The sequence below is a fragment of the Leuciscus leuciscus genome (assembly GCF_965113295.1).
Source record: "Leuciscus leuciscus genome assembly, chromosome: 19".
Classification (NCBI taxonomy): Eukaryota; Metazoa; Chordata; class Actinopteri; order Cypriniformes; family Leuciscidae; genus Leuciscus; species Leuciscus leuciscus.
The window spans coordinates 15,384,431-15,404,694 of NC_138743.1; the positions used below are offsets into that span (position 1 = coordinate 15,384,431).

Genomic DNA, 20,264 nt, shown 5'->3' on the forward strand with positions numbered 1-20,264 from the left:
TACTATTCTCACTGCATGAAAGAGGTGTATCCGGACTAGTAAACTCCTGCATACATGGTTTCTGGAAGTATCCACAAGTAATCCAACGAATTCGGCATTCTACCGTGCTACAGCCATCTGTTGCCATGGCAAGTAATCCCATCAAGGATTTTGTCAGGGGACCTTAACCTTAAACAGACAGCTATTGGGCCACTGAGCACACAGACTTTCCACAAAAGTCATTTCATTGGTCAACTTAAAATGTAACCCACCCAAAACCCTTACAGCAAAGTGACTTTATTGGTTACATTTAAAATGTATCCCACCCAAAACCCTTACAGCTGAGTGATTTGATTGGTTGCAGGCCAGGTGGGCAGAAAGAAAAAAATTGTTTAGCCAATAATTGATTGTCTGTCTTTATTAGGGAGAAATAGTAAATAGTATCTAAAACATAAAAACAGTCAGAAAACAACATTGAAAAATATCTTCTTTGAATTAAAGATTTCAAACAAAGGCAGTAAATAACACATGAGATGATGTGTTCCAGCAAACTCCAGTTCTCACTGTAGCTCCTGCGTGAATTCACATCAACAACATCTTCCATTGAGCTTCACCATTTCTGTGTTCGTCTCTGTTGACCTCATCTCCAGCAACTGCAAAATAACAGTAATGTAATCACTGACAATACTCACTACAGCCTATTTAAAAAGAGTTACATCATGTCAATTTCTAAACTTTCTGTTGTCTCTCTTTGGCGTTTTTCCACAACCTTGATTGAGTGTTTCAGCTGGGCCTTTCCAGAATGAAACTATGAATACCCCTTCCTTATAGCCTCATTATACATCTTTTAGGATAGCTGAAAGACATAAAATACTATTTTCCATAAAATAAAATAAAAATCTTTAATTCGATAAGTAAAACTATACAAATATTTATATTAAAAGATTGCAACAACCGTCTTAACTTCGATTATTGTTTATAATCTCAGAAGATGAGTTGACCCAGTCTTGTGTGTAGGATACCGTGAAAAAGAGGAAACATTATTTGAGAAAAAATACTGTATAAATGTATTTTTGACATTAAATATATTATTTTCACACAACATAGATAATCAGACTTACCTGGTTTGTGCATGATGTTGAAGTGGATTCTTCTTAAAACTGTGCAGGTTTACAGAGTTCAAGTCTGTAGCTGTTGGTGTGTTTAAAAACGGCTCCTCAAGAAGTGTGATCGACCGGTTAAGTTAAAACAGGGGGTGGGGTATATATGGGAGACCACGGCTGTTTGACACACTTTTTACATAAAATATTTCTCAGGGGAGATATATTTTGAAAGTATGATAGTTTATTTATATGTAGTTTATAATTATTCATATATATATATATATATATATATATATATATATATATATATATATATATATATATATATATATACATACTCTTTGCTAGTTTTGACTATATATAGCTATTGGAACAGTTCCACTGTTATTGCCCAGGAAAAGATAAGCGTCATAACATACGTTGACTTTTTTTATCAATATTAGTAGAAATACTGCTAGAGAAACCACGACTGTCCCTCTACACCAGTAAAGGGCCGGGTCTTAATTTCTGTGAAATAATATGGAAAGAAGAATGAAGCTGGGGAGAGAGAATGCCTTCAAATTATAAATCATACATAGCTATATGTTCTCTAATGGCTCTGTCAAAAATGATAAAGCTAGCTATACTCCCCTCCCTCCATCTGAGAACACAGCAAGCACTTTGAAGGAATAGTTCACTTAAAAATGAAAATTCTGTCATTGTTTACTCACCCTCAAGTTGTTTCAAACCTGTATAAATTTCTTTCTTCTGCTGAACACAAAGAAAGATATTTTTAAGAATGTCTGTAAACCAAACAGTTGATGGACCCCACTGACTTCCATAGTAGGAAAACACTTGTGTTCAGCAGAAGAATGAAATTCATATAGGTTTGAAACAACTCGAGGGCGAGTAAATGATGACAGAATTTTAATTTTTAAGTGAATTATTCCTTTAACTGCAAGGTCATTAATATATGAAAGGTCTTCACACCTGACAGCCATCAGTGTTTCAGCTGTGAATGTCCATAGAATTCCATGGATTCCTGTATATGTCCATGTAGGCCAAGTATCTGGGTATTTCTGGAAATCTAAATTGTGTAAACTGTGTAAATTGGCCCAGGTATTTTCCATGTACATCCGGCAAACCCAAAATTACATGGCAGTTTACCATGGCCAGATATTACCAAATATGACCCTTTTCATGCAGTGTGATATTTACATCACGCGGACTGTACACGGACGAACCCTTGCGTACATTAGGGGTTTAACGATTCTCGGTTAAAAAATACCATTCTCCACCCACGGATCGGCACGCACTTGCACTGCGGTTCTTAAATCTGACGACGCTTCTATAATATGGTTTATTGAAAATTAACAGACAGACAAAGCATGTTTCTGTCGATGGATACATTCTCTGTCACTCTTAGTAAACTTTGTTCAATGCAAGTGCCCTATGCTCGAATATGACCAGTCATTTAAGCATTCATCACCCGAGTGTTGATAGCTCAAGCGAGACCTGAATAGCACACGTTGCTATCTGTTTAAACAAAACTCATTTAAGTGTTGTCAATTTAAACATTTAAGAGACAGAAGCAGCGAATGAGAACTCACACGTTGTGAGAAGATTGTGTGTGCACTCATCTGAAGCGCGCCGAACCGCGTCTCAGACAGCACGCAAATATGGAGTCCGCTTTCAAGTCTTGTGCTTCAATGGACAAATTCACACATAAATTATGTCAAGATGCCCGTCTTGGTGAGTATCCTAACAGACAGTTGGTTACATCTTAAGTGAATGAAACAGTCGAGACGTGTATCAGTATCAGGGTGTACTGGATCCGTGCTTTATAACTGTAAGACTGAAAATACTGGTTGAGGCCTGATTTATGGGACAAAAGAGCCCTGCTGGCTGATTAACATTTGACCTCCCCCAATACAGCCTTTCTTCCTCTCAGAAACTAAGAACCCACACAAGAGCATGGTTTAATGCGAATGTTTATCATTGACTGTTATGCTTTTGGTGTCATTTGAAATGTCTCAAAGTGAGTGGTACAGATATCTCATATCCAGATAGATAAAATAAAGGGAAATAAGGTTTATAGAAGTTCATAGGAAACTGGTTTAGAGATAATGCCAGATAAGGCAACCCCCCTTCTGTGGGATAGAAGCCATTTGAGGGTGGTCTCACCCCATCCCCCTTCTCACCTGGTCAGAGGATAAAGGAAGGTGTTCTGGCTCTCTCTGTCTCTTCTTCTTGGCTGGACGTGGAATTGGATAGGTGGTCTCTCTCTCTCTCTCTCTCTCTCTCTCTCTCTCTCTTTCCCTTTCTCTCTCTCTATCTCAGGTACAAGCTGGGTAAGATTCTTTGGTGTAACCAATGTATAACCATGTTCTAGATATTTTAATTGATTGTGGAATTGATCTCTGATATCTGAAATATTAAATTGCTACAATGTGATTATTCCAACTGGGTTTGACATTGTTTATTTAATGGTTAAAAGGAATAGTCAAACATTCGCTCACTTTTAGTGAGGCACAGATATTATTAAAACCTTTCATTTATGGAGTCAGATGAATTAACGAGTGAGTACATGATTAATGTATTGCAAATTTAACCAACAAATACTTTGCATGAGTGAGGACAGAACACGTGACAACCTTCCCCGTGTATTGGCGAACCGGCAGATTGGGCCAATATAGCGGGCCTTACAATCTTAAAGTGACAGCAGGCTAATATTCCTGCTGTCTGTGTTTTTAATGTTAATCAAACAACAAAAGACAAGGACAATACTCACTGCTCTAGATTGAATAGCTTTAGTAACTTTAATGAGGATTATCTTCAATTTATGCAGTCAAATACGCAATGTTATTTTACAATTTCTCTACCTGAAAACTAATGTTAGACCTACCTGAAAAACACTGTTTATTTTATTTGTATCTTTGCTTGTATTTAGATTATTTGTTGTTCATTTTCTTTATTTTTATTTGATAGTAGTCCTTTTTTCCCCTTAACATAGCACATACCGAATTGTACTGAAACACTGACCCTAAAACCATGATACAAACCGATTTGTGAGCAATTTGAATCGTTGCACCCCTAGCGTACATGTAAAAACCAAAGTATACTTTGGGCTTTAATGCTATCCATCGTGACAAGTCCCAGACAATAGAAACGACATGTCAATCAACCAAAGCATAGTTTTTAAACTTGCAGCAATGTGTGGCTGTTACATTTTTTTTTTTATCTAAATCAAGTTATTTGGCACATACATATGTAAAGTACATTTTTGTTACATAATGTCTGTGCTCAAAAAGTAATATATTCAGTGAAATAAAAAATTGGAAGTGTGCCAACCATTTTTTTTTGCACAACCACACCGATTTCTGATTAGTGATGTATGCAACCACAGATGTTATTACCCGGTGAAGGCAGGGACTCGCTCATGCTCACACACACACACAAAAACAACGGAAAAAAAACAACAACCAATCCTTACTCTCAATCTCTAAACGGTTGAGAACATCAGCAGCCACGGCATCGACCTCCAGCTCACACACACTCATCCGTTCCACCTCCTCTAAAACCAGAGAACTGCAAAACACACATGGAAATAAAGGTAAAAATGACATACAATGTTGGTATGTATTGACATATAGCAACAACACAAACACACCTTGGTATGTTGTCCTCCTCCCAGCGAGTACACATTGTATCCCTCAGCTCGCTGTCACTGAGTTTGGACATACAGGGATTCTTCCATGGGCTGGTGCTGCCCCCTATATTCAACATCTGCTCTCCTAAAGAAACAAGTAGTAATAGCGGTGCAAAGTGTAAAAAAAGTACATGTATTGAGTTAAACTCTAAACTGTCTTTATACTCTCGTTACCACCCGTTGTGTGTGTGTAGTCTCAAGAGAAAAACCATACATTTGTTTTGTTTTATTTCCTTTTCTTCTCATGTATTAATTTGTAATAAGTTTAATTTCCTTAATTCTGACATGTACATCACTGTTTTTAAACATCTGGGCTTCTTCCGTCAAGTGACCGAAAAATTTAACAACAAAAAAATTGCTTCGTCTGAATGGTATGATACTTGGAGACTTTTGTCGCATTAGCTATGTGAATGTACAAAAAATGTACAGGGAATGAATGGGAAATCCGAAAACTCAGAGAATTTTTTGGTGTTACAAAACTACAAATCAGCCACTGTGCAGAAAAAAAGTGCACAGAAATGAAAAAGGTGACACTAAATTGTCAAGAGTGCAAAATAGACATCCACCTCCCCAACCCTCACTAGGGTTGCACAGTAGACCAGTACCGGGAAAATAACAAATATTTTATTTCAAAATGGTACGATATCACACCGTTAGTTTTCACTGTTATGCTGATGATAAGCTGATAAAGTATATATTTAAGTGTACTATATTTCTTCGCACCCCGACGAAACTTACCAATTCACAAAATTAACGGAATGCATAGCTGATTAAAAAAAACTGGATGGCTCGTAATTTCCTGCTAATTAATTCTGAAAAAAGTGTTTCTAATTATTTGACAAAAAACTTCAGCACATTTTTAAACCTAGAATACTGTTTAACATTTGATGGACGTTCTGTCAAGTCTTCATCGTCAGTTAGGAAACTGTGTGTGCTCTTTGATACCAATCTTTCATTTGAAAGCCTTGTTTCTAGCATCTGTAAAACCGCATTCTTCCATCTAAAAAAAAAAAATATCTAAATTACGACTTATCTATCTATAAATTACAGAAACGTCTGTCTGTCTGTGTGTGTGTGTGTCTGTTATTCGCATATCTCTCGAACCATTAGTCTGATGGATTTCAAACTTGACAGGTGTCTCGCTACGGGCACGAGTAAGTGCAGTGCCAAGTTTGACGTTGTTTGGATTAGAAATGCTAAAGATATCGGTAAATATATCGGTAAAAGAAGCGCTTAGAAGGTTGTGGTTTAAAAATAAACATTCTGACATAAACACTCTGTCAGCTACACTGTTTACTTCTGAATATTATAGTTTGGTTCCAAAACGTGATAAATCCATTTTGATTAATACGAGTAAAAATGTGTTTTCTTTACCAAGAAAGTGGCAAGATGAAAACCACTATTTTCTGTTTCAAACTTTCACATAGCATCTTTAGGTTATAATAACATAAAAAAATTAAAATCCAGATTTTGATTTTCAAAGATTTATTATAAAAATGGATTATTTTCCCCCAAAAATGCAATAAATTCATGACACTTTTTTTTCTAAATGCAATTAATCCATTGAATCAATATCAAAGTTATTTTTAATCATATTGAAACTGTTGAAATCAGCCATCGCTAAGAAAAATCTCCTTAACATCTTTGACGGCGATCTGCTCACAAAAACTGATTTTGTACGGGTACTTTGCACTGCTCCCTGAATCGACGCGCTTATTCATTTGTGGATGTTAACTGAATCTGTAAGTCAGCTATGCTGTTTACTTCTGAATATTACATTTCATACTGTGTATTCACCAACTAAACATATCCTATTCAATGCATTCACAGTCTCTTTCACAGCCATCATTTGTAGTAGCCTATTCACACACTGTTTGCTCAAGCATAGCGTTTTCTCTGAGTTCACTTTGTGCTTTCTACCATGCACAAATAAAAATGTCACTGAACTTTTGCTATGTAATTGTAACAGTGAGCACTCAAACACACCACACCAAACCAACAATTACTAAAAACACACTCAAAATCTGATTTTGCACGGGCATTTTGCACTAGTGCTTTCAATGACTACTGTGGACAGTTAGTTCATGCATTCATGACATCAAAACTAGATTATTATAATGCTCTTATGCATTACAATCCAAGCATCTGTCACTTGCCCATCCTGTCTTATGCAAGACAATAGATCAACAGGTGAGTGCATCATTCAAACGATCTAATTTAGACATTTATTTTCTTTTAACACTGATCAATGCACAACGCTCTTGCAGCGACAGGCAGCACCGTGCTTCATGTTCATTTGTTTGAAATTGCAGTCACCATTACAGACTCTATACAGTTAAGTTATAAAAAATATCAATCTCTAATGTTCACCTACATAAGATCGTGAATTAAACTGCAATTCATCAACTGGCCACTTGAGGCTGGATGCAAAAGTGAGTCAAATCTGTATCTCCCCCATATTAAAATGCTCAACTTTACAGCAGAAAAAAGTATGTTTACAGCCTGGTGCAAAAAGTGTTTTTTCTCAATATAGCCCTTCATGACAACTGTGAGGGGGGTGAATTTTTTTTTATAACTCATCCGTTTAAATTATATTAAAGGGCACCTATGACTCTTTTCACAAGATGTAAAATAAGTCTCTGATGTCCCCAGAGTATGTATGTGAAGTTTTAGCTCAAAATACCCAACAGATAATTTTTTACAGCATGTTTAAATTGCCATTTTTTGGGGCTCAGAAAAACGCGCTGTTTTAGTGTGTATCCCTTTAAATGCAAATTAACTCAGGGGGCGGAGCCTCACGAGCTTGTGCTCAGAGCCAGGACAATCTCATCTGATAATATCAGAACAGAAACTCTCAGTTGTGGTGCTCATTTCAACTTGGAGTCGGACAATAAATGCCCACAGAGCCAGAGAACATATGCTGTATGGAGACAGAACAGGTATAGTTTAGTTTAATTATTATGGTTATAACTTATTTGTCATCTGCTTTTATCCACTAGTAATACAAGCCTGCTGTAGCAGACCCTGTCCGAATGATGACCAAAATATACTGATGAGTTCAGTGAAGTTCATTGTACATCACAAAAAAGATGAAGCGTTAGTTTTACTCCAGAGAATCACAGTAAGAGCTGCATAAACACAGTATAAGAAGTGAGCATTAAGTCTTATCCATAAACTCTCTCTCTCTCCCTTTCATTATCATCAACATACACAGCGAAGTACACAAAACACTTGTTACAACTAACAGTAAACAAATATATACACACCTTTTCAGTGGGTGCTTAATAAACTGGTAAACCTTATATCTGTAAAATGACTCGATGAGCTGTCAAAGTGTGCGCTCTCACTTTCATTTCTGCCGTGGTCAGTAACGTTAGGCCTGTCGCTCTGAAGGCTGTAAGCTGGATCAAGAACAGTACAGATCCATCCTTGAGTAACAACGAGAGTAAATGAAGACTGCTATGTTCATTCTTATATCCAACAACAAAACATCTCAATCGCTTAGGAGACATTCTTGTCTACAGCTGCTCAAGCGTCGAAACAATGGCGGGCTCTGTATCCAGCTCACTCTGGGTGGGTCTATGCTCAAACCTGTAGTGTCAATCAACCGACGTCGGCGGGGCCTGTGCAAAGTGATACAGCTCGTTCTGAGACAGTGCTTGTGATTTATGGGGATTATAAAAAAAAGCACTGGGTGAATTTTTATCATTATAGGGTGGTTGTGTACACACACTGCAAACACACATTTATGTTCAAACACCATGTAAATGTGAATTTTGCGTAATAGGTGCCCTTTAAGCCTTAAAGTTCTGCATAATTAAGGGCGTGGCCACTGGAGTGACAGGTGGATTGCCGCTGCTGTCACTACTAGCAGTTTGTCTGCTGTTAGCGTCACGTCACCTCAGATAATTCAAGCTGCTGAACTTGGCATCTCTGCTGTGTTTGTGCTTTTTTCGGGATTATTTCATACAATTTAATACACGAATTATACCTTCGCCCACGTCGTTGGATTCCGTCGTTATAGAGTATCGAAAGAACCAGCAGCGCTGTTTTTCAGTTTTTTCCTCTGTGAACATGCACTCATGGATGTCTGACAATTTCATTGCTTTTTGGAGTTTTCAGATTTAAAAACGTCTATAGATAGATAGGTACCGTGTTGCTCTCACGGAACAGATAGACTATGCTTATTTAACTTTTTAGTGTAAAAAAAACAAACAAGTACCATCAGATGAAATCCTGCAGATGTCCGTGCTTTCTCTCAGTCCATGCAATAAGATGCACACCCTTGAATGAGTGCAGATTTCTAGTGCATTTACTTGAACTTCTTAGGTAATATCTATGGTTTAATCCATTTGAGAGGCGGCCAAAAATCCGAATTTAAAATGGACTGAATAGAGCTCTCTACGAACTTGACGTGCGATGCCACGCTGACTGACATGTATGCGCATGAACCACTGTCAAATGCACACGCTCAGAGCAATATTGTAAGTTACTGTATGATAATACATTTTTAACCAGCAGAATAATGCATCACGATACACAGTCTCACTTTTAGTTATGTCTTTTAACTATTATAGATTTCTAAGGGCAAAAACATTAATTTTAAATATTGGATTTAATTCAATTCAGCGGTCACTTTTTTCGCGCGAGGGCAGTATCATGTTTATACTTTCGTCTGGCTCTGCATCGCGAGTCTCCGCACACTGCGCGCACACCTCCCGTTTATACTTGACGCGCTCGCCGTTGTACTATTCTTTGAAACGACAGGTAATTGTCCTCTAAACCATCAGGAATCAGCGGTGAGAAGAAGAAAGCTATACAAATGTGACTGTTTATTTTAGTACACCACCACCAATACACCACACTACAAAAAGAATCGTGTAAAACCCAGTAAACCCTGAGATTATTACTCGTGACAATATAACAAAATATATGGATATGAGAATGTGTTTACAACATAACTAAATTAACGATCTCTTACATATTTTCTAATTTCACTAAACATTTCATAAAGTTTCGTGATAATTTTTATTAAACATGGACCTTTATGTTCATTAAAAATACTTTTTATGATATTGTATGCTCATTTTTTAAATGTAAGCAACTAATTTAGATGTGCAAACTGGGTGCCGGTGTGGTGAAAAGTTCGAGCAGCGGCCAGATTCGGCTTGAAGTCGTTCATCTTCGGATGCGGAGCCGCGCGTGCTGTTAAAGGGATACTCCACCGAAAAATGAAAATTCTGTCATCATATACTCACCCTCATGTTGTTTCAAACCTGTATTACATTTACATTTATTCATTTAGCTGACGCTTTTATCCAAAGCGACTTACAATTGCTATATATGTCAGAGGTCGCACGCCTCTGGAGCAACTAGGGGTTAAGTGTCTTGCTCAGGGACACATTGGTGTCTCACAGTGGATTCGAACCCGGGTCTCTCACACCAAAGGCATGTGTCTTATCCATTGAGCGTAGAGGCTCCGGCGTAGGTCCGACGCAGAAGTATAAATCAGCCTTTATACTTCTGCGTCGGACCTACGCCGGAGCTACGTCGTAGGCTGTGTGTAGTGCGCGTACCCTGACGTGCACCTCTCCAAAAATGTAACAACGCGTCAACTCTACGCGGACGCAAGCGCTGTGATTGGTCTGCTGGGACCGCTCCCTCGGGTTGCACATGCTCCCTCTGCAAGTGTAATTGTGCGTCAACGTGGACAACGACGTAGAAGTATAAATGAAAACCAACGCGTTGCCTACAGCATAGAGGCTCCGGCGTAGGTCCGACGCAGAAGTATAAATCAGCCTTTAAGCCTCTGTTATACTTTCCGCGAGTGCGCGAGGGTCCGCGTGACGTAAAAATCGTCATTGGGGGTGCGAGCGGAGGCTCCTAGCAGACACCCGCGTGCCTCCCATTTTTTTGGACCGCGCGGTCAAAAGGGCGCGCGTTCATTAGGTTAAAACCGCGAAAGAGATGGAAATAAATTGTTGCGTTCACCGAGCGGACCTCAGCAGAAAGTATAAATACAAGTAGTCCGCGTCCGAGCTGTGCGCAGCTGTCGTGTACGCGTCCAAACTGGAGTATAACAGAGGCTTTACAAAAAAAGCCACGCACACCGCCAAGCACCCAACGCGCACGACCGCCGACACCGCAATGACGTCATTTTTGCCGCGCGTACCTTCGCGCTTATGGAGGGATTACTGGGTTAGATTGAGTCTAAAACTAAGTCTTAAACGAAAACTAAAAAGTCTAAATTTGAAACTAAAAGTCTAAGTCTAAAACAAAGTCTAAGTCGAAAACTAAAAGTAAGTCGAAAATGAATTTGGTATTTAGGATTGGGCATTTGGTATTTAGGATTGGGCATTTTGTATTTAGGATTGGGCATTTGGTCATTTATCCATTTAGGATTGGGAATTTGGTATTTAGGATTGGGCATTTAATCATTTGGGCATTTAATCATTTAGCCATTTAGGATTTAGGATTGGGGATTAGGGGATATAGGATTGGGCGATTGAGGATTGAGGAGTGTATGCAAATAAGGAGGCATGGCCCAAATACTGGAGGCTGGGTTTGAAATGGCTGGTGCGCAGAGGCACCTTATGGACAGCAGAGGGAGCTCCAAGTAGACATGTGCCGGTATTCGGTAATGCGATAAATCGCGGTAATGAATATGCACGATATTGTTATCGCGGGCACTTCAAAATACCGTGAAAAATAATAGATCAGAATTTATATTTATAGAACGCGCATTCGCTTATTTTCCATCAACCGCTTAAACAAACACTGCGTATATGCTGCGCAAAACACGTGCGCACACTGATGTAAACAATCCCCACATGAAGCACTGTGTGCATGCGGCGCAGTGCGCGCTCTAGTCTAATGTAAACAATCCTCACATGGAGAAGAAGCATGGCGGAAGGAGGAACGCTGCTGTCGATGTATCCCCCTTCTAAAAGCAGGGCTGCCAACTCTACACATTCAGCGTGAGACTCACGCAATCGACACTTTTCACACGCTCTCGCGCCACACATTCATTTTCTCACGCAGAGAAAAATCGCGGAGCAAAGAGGACACTGACACCGACAGACTAGACAGAGCAGGTTAATATGAAAACAATTCTCAGCTCTCAGGTTCTGTCCATTTTATTACGAAATTCAGACAATAAAAACCGTTTTGGCGCTTGTAAATGTGACGTGACAGATCGCTGTAGCGCCTCAGTTGAAGCAAACCGATCATCTGTTAGGTTTTATTTAAAGATACAGTACAACTTACCGAAAGGTATTTATGCCTCATAATAATCGATCAATCAGTGTTTTTCAGCCACGGAAATGTCAAATAAAACTGCAGGTGCACAATTATGTCACAGAACGTTACATTTACCTCAGGAAAGCCATTTAATGACCAGCACGTTAGTTGACTAGAAAAAAATAGCTATAGAGAGGAGTATTTTGCTAAATATGTGCACTATATTACATTTGTATTATATTTTTACTTGTGTCATAAAACCAAATTATATTTAATTTAATTTGTTAATTTTTAACCTTTAATAATACCAGCTGACAGAGTCAATAAATCAAATCCCAAGAATTGAATTGAAATCGTGAAAATTGTGTAAAATTCTGTTTAGTTACCAAATGTTTTGACAATCACAATTACACCTATTGTGATGCAAGTTTTTTTTTCTTTTCTTTTCCAATCCATCCATTTCTTTTGAGCAATTAAAATATCGTGATAATACCGTATACCGTGATAAAAGCTCAATCAATTAATCGCAGCATGAAAATTTGATACCGGCACATGCCTAGCTCCCAGTGCTAAGGAGCACACTGTAATGAAACCAAGCAGAGCGAGTGAGCAGGGCTGGAGCGAGTACTGTACTTTATAATATGATAACTTCAACTTAATGACAGCGTTGTAACATTTATGTGGCCTCACACACAAAGTCACTTGAGTGCTATCGGTCTGACAACGAGAAAGCAGCAGACAGTGCAGCAGGTAAAATGCTAACAATAGCTACTAGTTATATTAGCTGATATTGCTAACATGCTTTAGTAGGCTATTGTTATACGCTGTTTTTTAGTTTTTTTTTTAACTACGGTTAACCCCACTGACAGGAGTAGATACACTCCTTTCACATTGCCAGTAGATGTGCTTGTTTCTGTTCTTTTGCTATATAGCCTATATATATATATATATATATATATATAAATATATATTAACGCAACGCATCAGAAAAAACAAGGTTAGGAAACAGTAACTGTACGTTCACACCGCCGCCAACTTGAGCTGCAAAGAAGCTATGGCCGCCCTGTCAAGGACGCTTGTCAAAAAGTACGGGGAAGCTTGTTGACGCTTGGGCCGCTCTGAAGTCTGTCACACACCATGAAATGTAAACAGAAAAAACAAGCTATACATTGACACTAGAAACCTTTTATAATGACAGCATTTATATAACCGTTTTGGTCACATTTGGTCGGGAAAAAAATAATAATTAGCTATTATTATTATTATTATTATTAATAGTGAGGGCGCGCTCTCTCTCTCTCTCTCTGCTCGTTCTTATGCCCTGTCAAGTTATTGTCCTTGTTAAACTGACATGCAAATTATAAACTTTAACTCTATGATGGTTAAACTGTGCAATTAATCCGATAATGATAGGGACCACCTGTTTAAGCAGAAGTTGTAATAGACAGCACACAGGTATAGTAATAAAGAAGCTGCTTGTCTCTTGCCACGGCTTTCACAATATCACTGTGTACTGTGACAATAGATCTGCGCGCGCGCACTCACTATCAACAAGCGTTGTCAGTTTCATTGTCAACAAGCTTCCCCGTACTTTTTGACAAGCGTCCTTGACAGGGCGGCCAGAGCTTCTTTGCAGCTCAAGTCGGCGGCGGTGTGAACGTAGTTACTGTTTCCTAACCTTGTTTTTTCTGATGCGTTGCAAAAAAAAAAAAAAAAAAAAAAAAAAAAGTATATATATATATATATATATATATGTGTATGTGTATGTGTGTATGTATGTATGCATGTATGTATGTATGTATACACAGTACACACACATATATACACAGTACCAGTCAAAAGTTTGGAAACATTACTATTTTTAATGTTTTTGAAAGAAGTCTCTTATGCTCATCAAGCCTGCAGTTATAAAAAAATATATATATATAAAAAAAGTAATATTATTACAATTTAAAATAATGGTTCTCTTTTTTTAATATATTTTAAAATGTAATTTATTTTTGTGATGCAAAGCTGAATTTTCATCAGCAAGTACTCCAGTCTTTGGTGTCTTATGATCCTTCAGAAATCATTCTAATATGATGATTTGATACTCCGTTATTATCAATGATGGAAACAGTTGTGCTGTTTAATATATTTTTTTGGAATACTTTTTTCAGGATTCATTGAGTAAAACGTTAACAGCATTTATTCATTAAAACAGCATTTATTCAAAATAAAAACATTTCCAACAATATAAATCGTTACCATCACCTTTTATCAATTTAACGCATCCTTGTTGAATTAAAGTACTAATTTCTTTTAAAAAAAATTGTTATTGTTCCCAAACTTTTGAACGGTAGTGTATATTGTTACAAAAGATTTCTATTCTAAATAAATACAGTTCTTTTAAACTTTTTATTCATCAAATAATCCTGAAAAAAGTATCTCAGGTTATAAAAAAAATATTAAGCAGCACAACTGTTTCCAACATTGATCATAAATCAGCATATTAGAATGATTTCTGAAGGATCATTAGACACCAAAGACTGGAGTACTTGCTGATGAAAATTCAGCTTTGCATCACAAAAATAAATTACATTTTAAAGTTTATTAAAAAAGAGAACCATTATTTTAAATTGTAATAATATTTCATAATATTAGTTTTTTTTTACTGCAGGCTTGATGAGCATAAGAGACTTCTTTCAAAAACATTAAAAATAGTAACGTTTCCAAAATTTTGACTGGTACTAATATATATATATATATATATATATATATATATATATATATATATATATATATATATATATATATACACACACACACACACACACACACACATCCTTCAGGTGTGCTTTCATGTGTCTTGCACTGAGGAGAGGCTTCCGTCGGGCCACTCTGCCATAAAGCCCTGACTGGTGGATGGCTGCAGTGATGGTTGACTTACTATGCCCAATCCTCAATCCTAAATGGCTAAATGACCAAATGTAATGCCCAATCCTCAATCCTAAATGGCTAAAAGACCAAATGCGACTTCGACGACTTCTAGTTTTCGACTTCGACGACTTCTAGTTTTCGACTTCGACGACTTCTAGTTTTCGACTTCGACGACTTCTAGTTTTCGACTTCGACGACTTCTAGTTTTCGACTTCGACGACTTCTAGTTTTCGACTTCGACGACTTCTAGTTTTCGACTTCGACGACTTCTAGTTTTCGACTTCGACGACTTCTAGTTTTCGACTTCGACGACTTCTAGTTTTCGACTTCGACGACTTCTAGTTTTCGACTTCGACGACTTCTAGTTTTCGACTTCGACGACTTCTAGTTTTCGTACTGAAGTACTAAAGAAATTGAATGAAGTAATCAAATGTAAAATAATACTGGATAGTCTCCTCTATTAATACATTAACAGATACACATAATCGATTGTATTTGTGTGTCAAGTCAAACTAGAAGAAATATAAAATTACAAATAGAATATAAACCAATAAATAACATGAATAAAATATAAATAAATAAAAAACTGCTTCAGTAGTCTCTCAACCAAATGGAGCGAGGGGTGAAAATAGGAAACGGAGAGGAAGAAAGTCAGTGCTGTGATGATCAAATTGGAAAGAAAGTCGAAAGAAAGTCAGTGCTGTGATGATCAATTTGGACGAGGCTAACGTGAGCTCTGCCCAAACTCATGAGACGAGAACACGAGAAAAGTGCACAGAAATGATATACATCATACATTTCCGGAGTGGCAGCTGGTGTACTGCAGTTCATTGGAACGAAACCGTAGCCAATGCGACATCTAGTGTATATATCTATACCCGCCCGCGCTCTCAGATCACTTGGACGTGGCTGTGTACAAGAGGTAAAAACAATATAAATACTGTTCGTTTTCTCACACAAACCGTTCGTTTCGTGTCTTGGGCCATCAATGTGTACTAACGATGGGGAATTGTTTAATTTGGACGATGGGGAATTGTTTTAATTTGGACTCTGTGCATGCTCTTTGAGACAGTGACCATCGACCTGCATTATATGACTGACAGACAAGAACGGTTTGACCTAAAAATATCAAAATTGAAACTACTGCGGAAAAAAAGACACCCACATCTTGGATGCCCTTAAGGTAAGCTAAAACATACCAAAATTTAATTTCAAAGTGAACTATCCCTTTAATAATTCATTTTGCTTCAGTAAATGGAAGAGAATGATGCTGGTGTAGTGGTAGATGCCAAATCAGTTTGTGACGCAGCAAATCTGTCTATGCTCGGTACGGAAAGATTCTGTGACCTACTTTCTTTGACTGCTCTTTACGTAACCATTTCAAGCTAAATGTAGTTCTGAGTAGCAAATATCAATGTTAAGTTACTTGTGAATTGCAATTAATTTACATATTTTGTATTTTTGTTTCTGTTAAATGTTTTTCAACTTTCTTCTGTCTGGCTATTGTCATAATTTTCGTCATAATTGATGCAATAGAAAGAAGAGTGGAATCCAGTTGAAGCCTCCTTTGATGATGTGTCCCTCCCTTTCAAGCTGGGAAATTGTGAACGCAAAAAAATAAGCTAGACAGTGAAAAACCGGGAAACAAGTAGGAACTGGAAACCTGTGAGACTCAAAGAGAAAGTTTCAAAGATAAAATACATAATTTGAAGCATTATACACTCCTTCCCAACAGTGACATAAGTCAAAATGGCCGAGCAGGCGATCAGGAAGTCAGTCGAGCAGCTGAAAGCAGTGGAGAAAAGAGCCTTCAAGTAATGAAAGAAATTAAATGAAAGTAGATCTCTAGGATCTTCAGAAGATCTCACAAAGCAAGCAGAGAAAGTCATATGATGATCTTGAAGCAGGCATCGTCGCAGGATTAGAGGTGGAGCTGGAAGTCAGCTGTGTTAACAGAACAGCAAAAAGCAGACCTTGAAAAACTGCGAGCGAGTGGGAGTTAAAACTAAAAGAAGTTAAAGGTCTTCTTCAAGAGACTTTCTGGGCCAAGTATGGTGATATTGAACTGTTCACAGAACTGCAAGTTGCTGAAACTTTAATGGCTCGTTTCCACTGAGCGGTACGGTACAGTACAGTACGCTACGCAATTATTTCTGTTTCCACTGTCAAAAATTGTGAATGGTACCAAAATGCCGAACCATACCGTACCACTTTTTAGGTACCCTTCTGTTGGGGTACCTAGCACAGTGGTACGGTACTAAATGGTGGAGCTAGACTCACTGCAGAACGTTGATTGGTTGACAGAGTATCGTCACTTGCGCGTGCTACATAGGGAATGACAACATTAGCACCATTTTTTAATATACACCTGAAATATAATACTACTGTTATTGTGTCACGAAAGTTAGTTTTAAGAGTTTTTCAGGCGAGAATGTAGTTGTTTAAAGCACAAATCTGTGGTTTATTTCTAAAGATTTATGAAAATTTGATCCAGGTTGTGAGATCCATTCCAGGCGATCATCGAGCGCTCGGCACTCATGTACCCCACCTGGAACAGCCTTTCCTCGGCTAGTCCTTCTGACATTTGCCACGACTCTGATGTCTCTGTAGTGGTTAAACATGAGATATAATTCGTCTTGTGTATATCTAACGGGCAATCTCTGGTCTCGTGAATCTATAATTTGTTCCCTGGACAATCGTTTTGGCTGAGGGCTAAGTGAAATTTCATAACTTTATATTTAGGCTATTTAACTTTACCGTTGTAACTTTAGACTAGAGCGCTGACTTTGTATGTTTGACAGAATTGTTTGCTTTATTTCTTATGGCATAGCTTCTTGTACCTTTCACTTATACATTCATAATGGCTATTATTGCTAAAACTGAAGTCTAGCAAAAAGAGACAGGGGTTGAGTTTTGTCATTTTTAATTTAATTACAGTGAAGATGATCAGAGTACAAATGCACATATTGCCTGAACCATATTAATAAGTTTAATATTTTTAAAATTTTAATGAAAAGAGACAGGGTTGTGTTTTATATTTCGTTTTGTTATAAATAGGCTATTGTTATACATGCAGTGAATATAATCAATACGTGTTGCCTGAACCACATTTGTGTGGCTATAATGTTTAAGATTTCTTTAAACTAAAACGAAAAGAGGCAGTGTGGTGTTTTATAACACAGTTCGTTTTATTGTTGCCTAAAATATACATACAGAGATAACATTAACCGGAGTAGCAGAGTAAGCTGAGTGAAGCTTTCAAGAACGCTGCTGTTCCATTTGCAGAATTACCGGACTCGCGTCCTCGGGAGTCATTCTCCTGAGTCGGACTTGGCAAGTCCGAACTTTGCGTACTTGGTATTGAGAAACGCCTAATGTCAGCGCTTGTCTTCTTGTGACAAACATGCCGATCGCTTCTTTCCGGCATAGGCTACACCACGCCTATTAAGTAAGGGTACTGTTGGCGGTGGAAACGCAAGCCAGATCAGGGTTTACCGTCCCGAATCATGCTGTACCGTACCGTACCGTACCGTACCGCTCAGTGGAAACGAGCCATAAGTGAATGTGTCGCAGTAGCAGCTCCAGATGGCAATCACAAAGTATAGGACTTCATGCTCAGTCATCTTCGAAATTTAACAAAGACTGCAAAAGACCTGTACAGCCGGTGGCAGCGATGCATCCCAACAGGTGATCAAAATAACTTCTGCGATACCAGATTAGTTTTGAGAAAAGCTGAATTCATACGGGCGAGACGAGAGGAGGCAGAGAGAACAACACCCCCACCAATGATCTCCAACTACCCCGTGGCAACAATTAAGTTAAAGCCCACATCCCTTCCAAAGTTCACTGGTTGTAAATGTGACTTTCACAGGAGGAAGAGAGACTGGTGAGCGCTTCAGAAGCAGGGTGAGCCTACTGGTTCCAAGGAGGTAAAATAGATTCAGGTGCTAGACCGTCTGGATGAAAGGATTGTATGAATTCTCAGCCTCACCACTTATAATACAGCTGATGACATTTTCTGTGTCTTGGAAAACTGCTATGGAAACGTGACAGCTATTGCAATTGAAAAAAAAACCTGCTATCAGAAATCACCTGCCACGGGAAATAGTTGAATTAAAACAAGCAGTAGAAAAGGCACTTGGAGATTTGAGTGACTGAGTGAGTAATACTGGCACTACTAAAAATCCACTAGTGATGAAGTCAATTGAAGGAAAACTTCCTGAGTCTTTCAAGCAAGAATGGCTTGTCCACATCTCTGACCAGCAGAGCTGTCACACCAGACAACCGGTTAGACAAACTTTTAGAATTCCTCAAAGAGCAGGACAGCATTTACGAGTAGCTTGAACTATTAAAGGGAACTGAAACGAAATAGGAAGTAAAGGTGATATAACAGATGTGTTATCATTGTTATTTGTGGTAGGATACTTAAAACTGCTGAAGTAGTTACAAGGGGGAGAACAGTGATGTTAGTTTGTTGTTTTGTTACTAGGGCGCAGCCATCTTGAGCTTCAACGGTCCGTGACGTCACTGGGGTGATAGGCTACCTTGACAGCTCCAGCAAAATGGCATCTCAAGAGCATAACAGATCGAGAGGGGGTTTTTATTGCATTGCAAAAATTCTGATATGTCCAACAAGCGAATATAACACCTCCGATGCCATCAAGGGCCGAATAACCTGTTTGCAAAATGACTTTGGCATAAATGTGACCACGGCAGGTCCTGTAAACAAGTTCCACTCACCCCTTAGTTATCATGATGTTGACCTTCACTGTAGATCACCTTGCTAAATTAATTCGACATCGAGGATGCTATCCAATATAAGCAATATCCAGCGACGACACCCGCAAGATACATGTTAGTGTGATTTCAGCCGCTTTCAAACTGTGTATAAGAGAAGCGGCAGCGTGCCTTGCCAGTTTAAATTTGACGAGCGCACACGCCTAAACGCAATGCACAGACAGCCAGCTGTCACAGCATGTGCACTAAACTAAATTCTCTTTATCATATTTTACATTTAAAGTGTCAAAAACACAAGGTTCTATGTGTATCAGTATATTCTAGATCCCTGCATTACTGTAGTTTTTAAGGTGACAGCAGTCTATATAAGAATCAGTATACGTTTCATTCATACAGTGAAGAATATGCAGATTTATTATTTCATTTGATGATTCAATTTCTTACTTAAATGGTTTTTAGTGTTAACTTGTACACTTGTAACAATAGTAGCCTACAGTGGTACCATGCCAGTGACATCATCAAACACGACTGCGCTCTGATAACAACAAATGTAAATTTCAGTATTGGGGAAAAAAACTACATATATGTTTTGTTTTTAA

The 20,264-nt window shown here is 38.2% G+C and overlaps 1 protein-coding gene across 1 annotated transcript in view; it reads right to left on the reverse strand.

Moving 5' to 3' along the window:
* rev3l (REV3 like, DNA directed polymerase zeta catalytic subunit) overlaps positions 1–20,264 on the reverse strand; it is a 137,879-nt gene that overhangs the window by 52,591 nt on the left and 65,024 nt on the right. Inside the window, exons 5-6 of the mRNA XM_082148427.1 lie at positions 4,732–4,855; positions 4,555–4,649 (exon numbers count right to left, since the gene is read on the reverse strand). Coding sequence (XP_082004553.1) covers positions 4,555–4,649; positions 4,732–4,855 — 219 coding nt within the window. The remainder of the gene's footprint in view (positions 1–4,554; positions 4,650–4,731; positions 4,856–20,264) is intronic.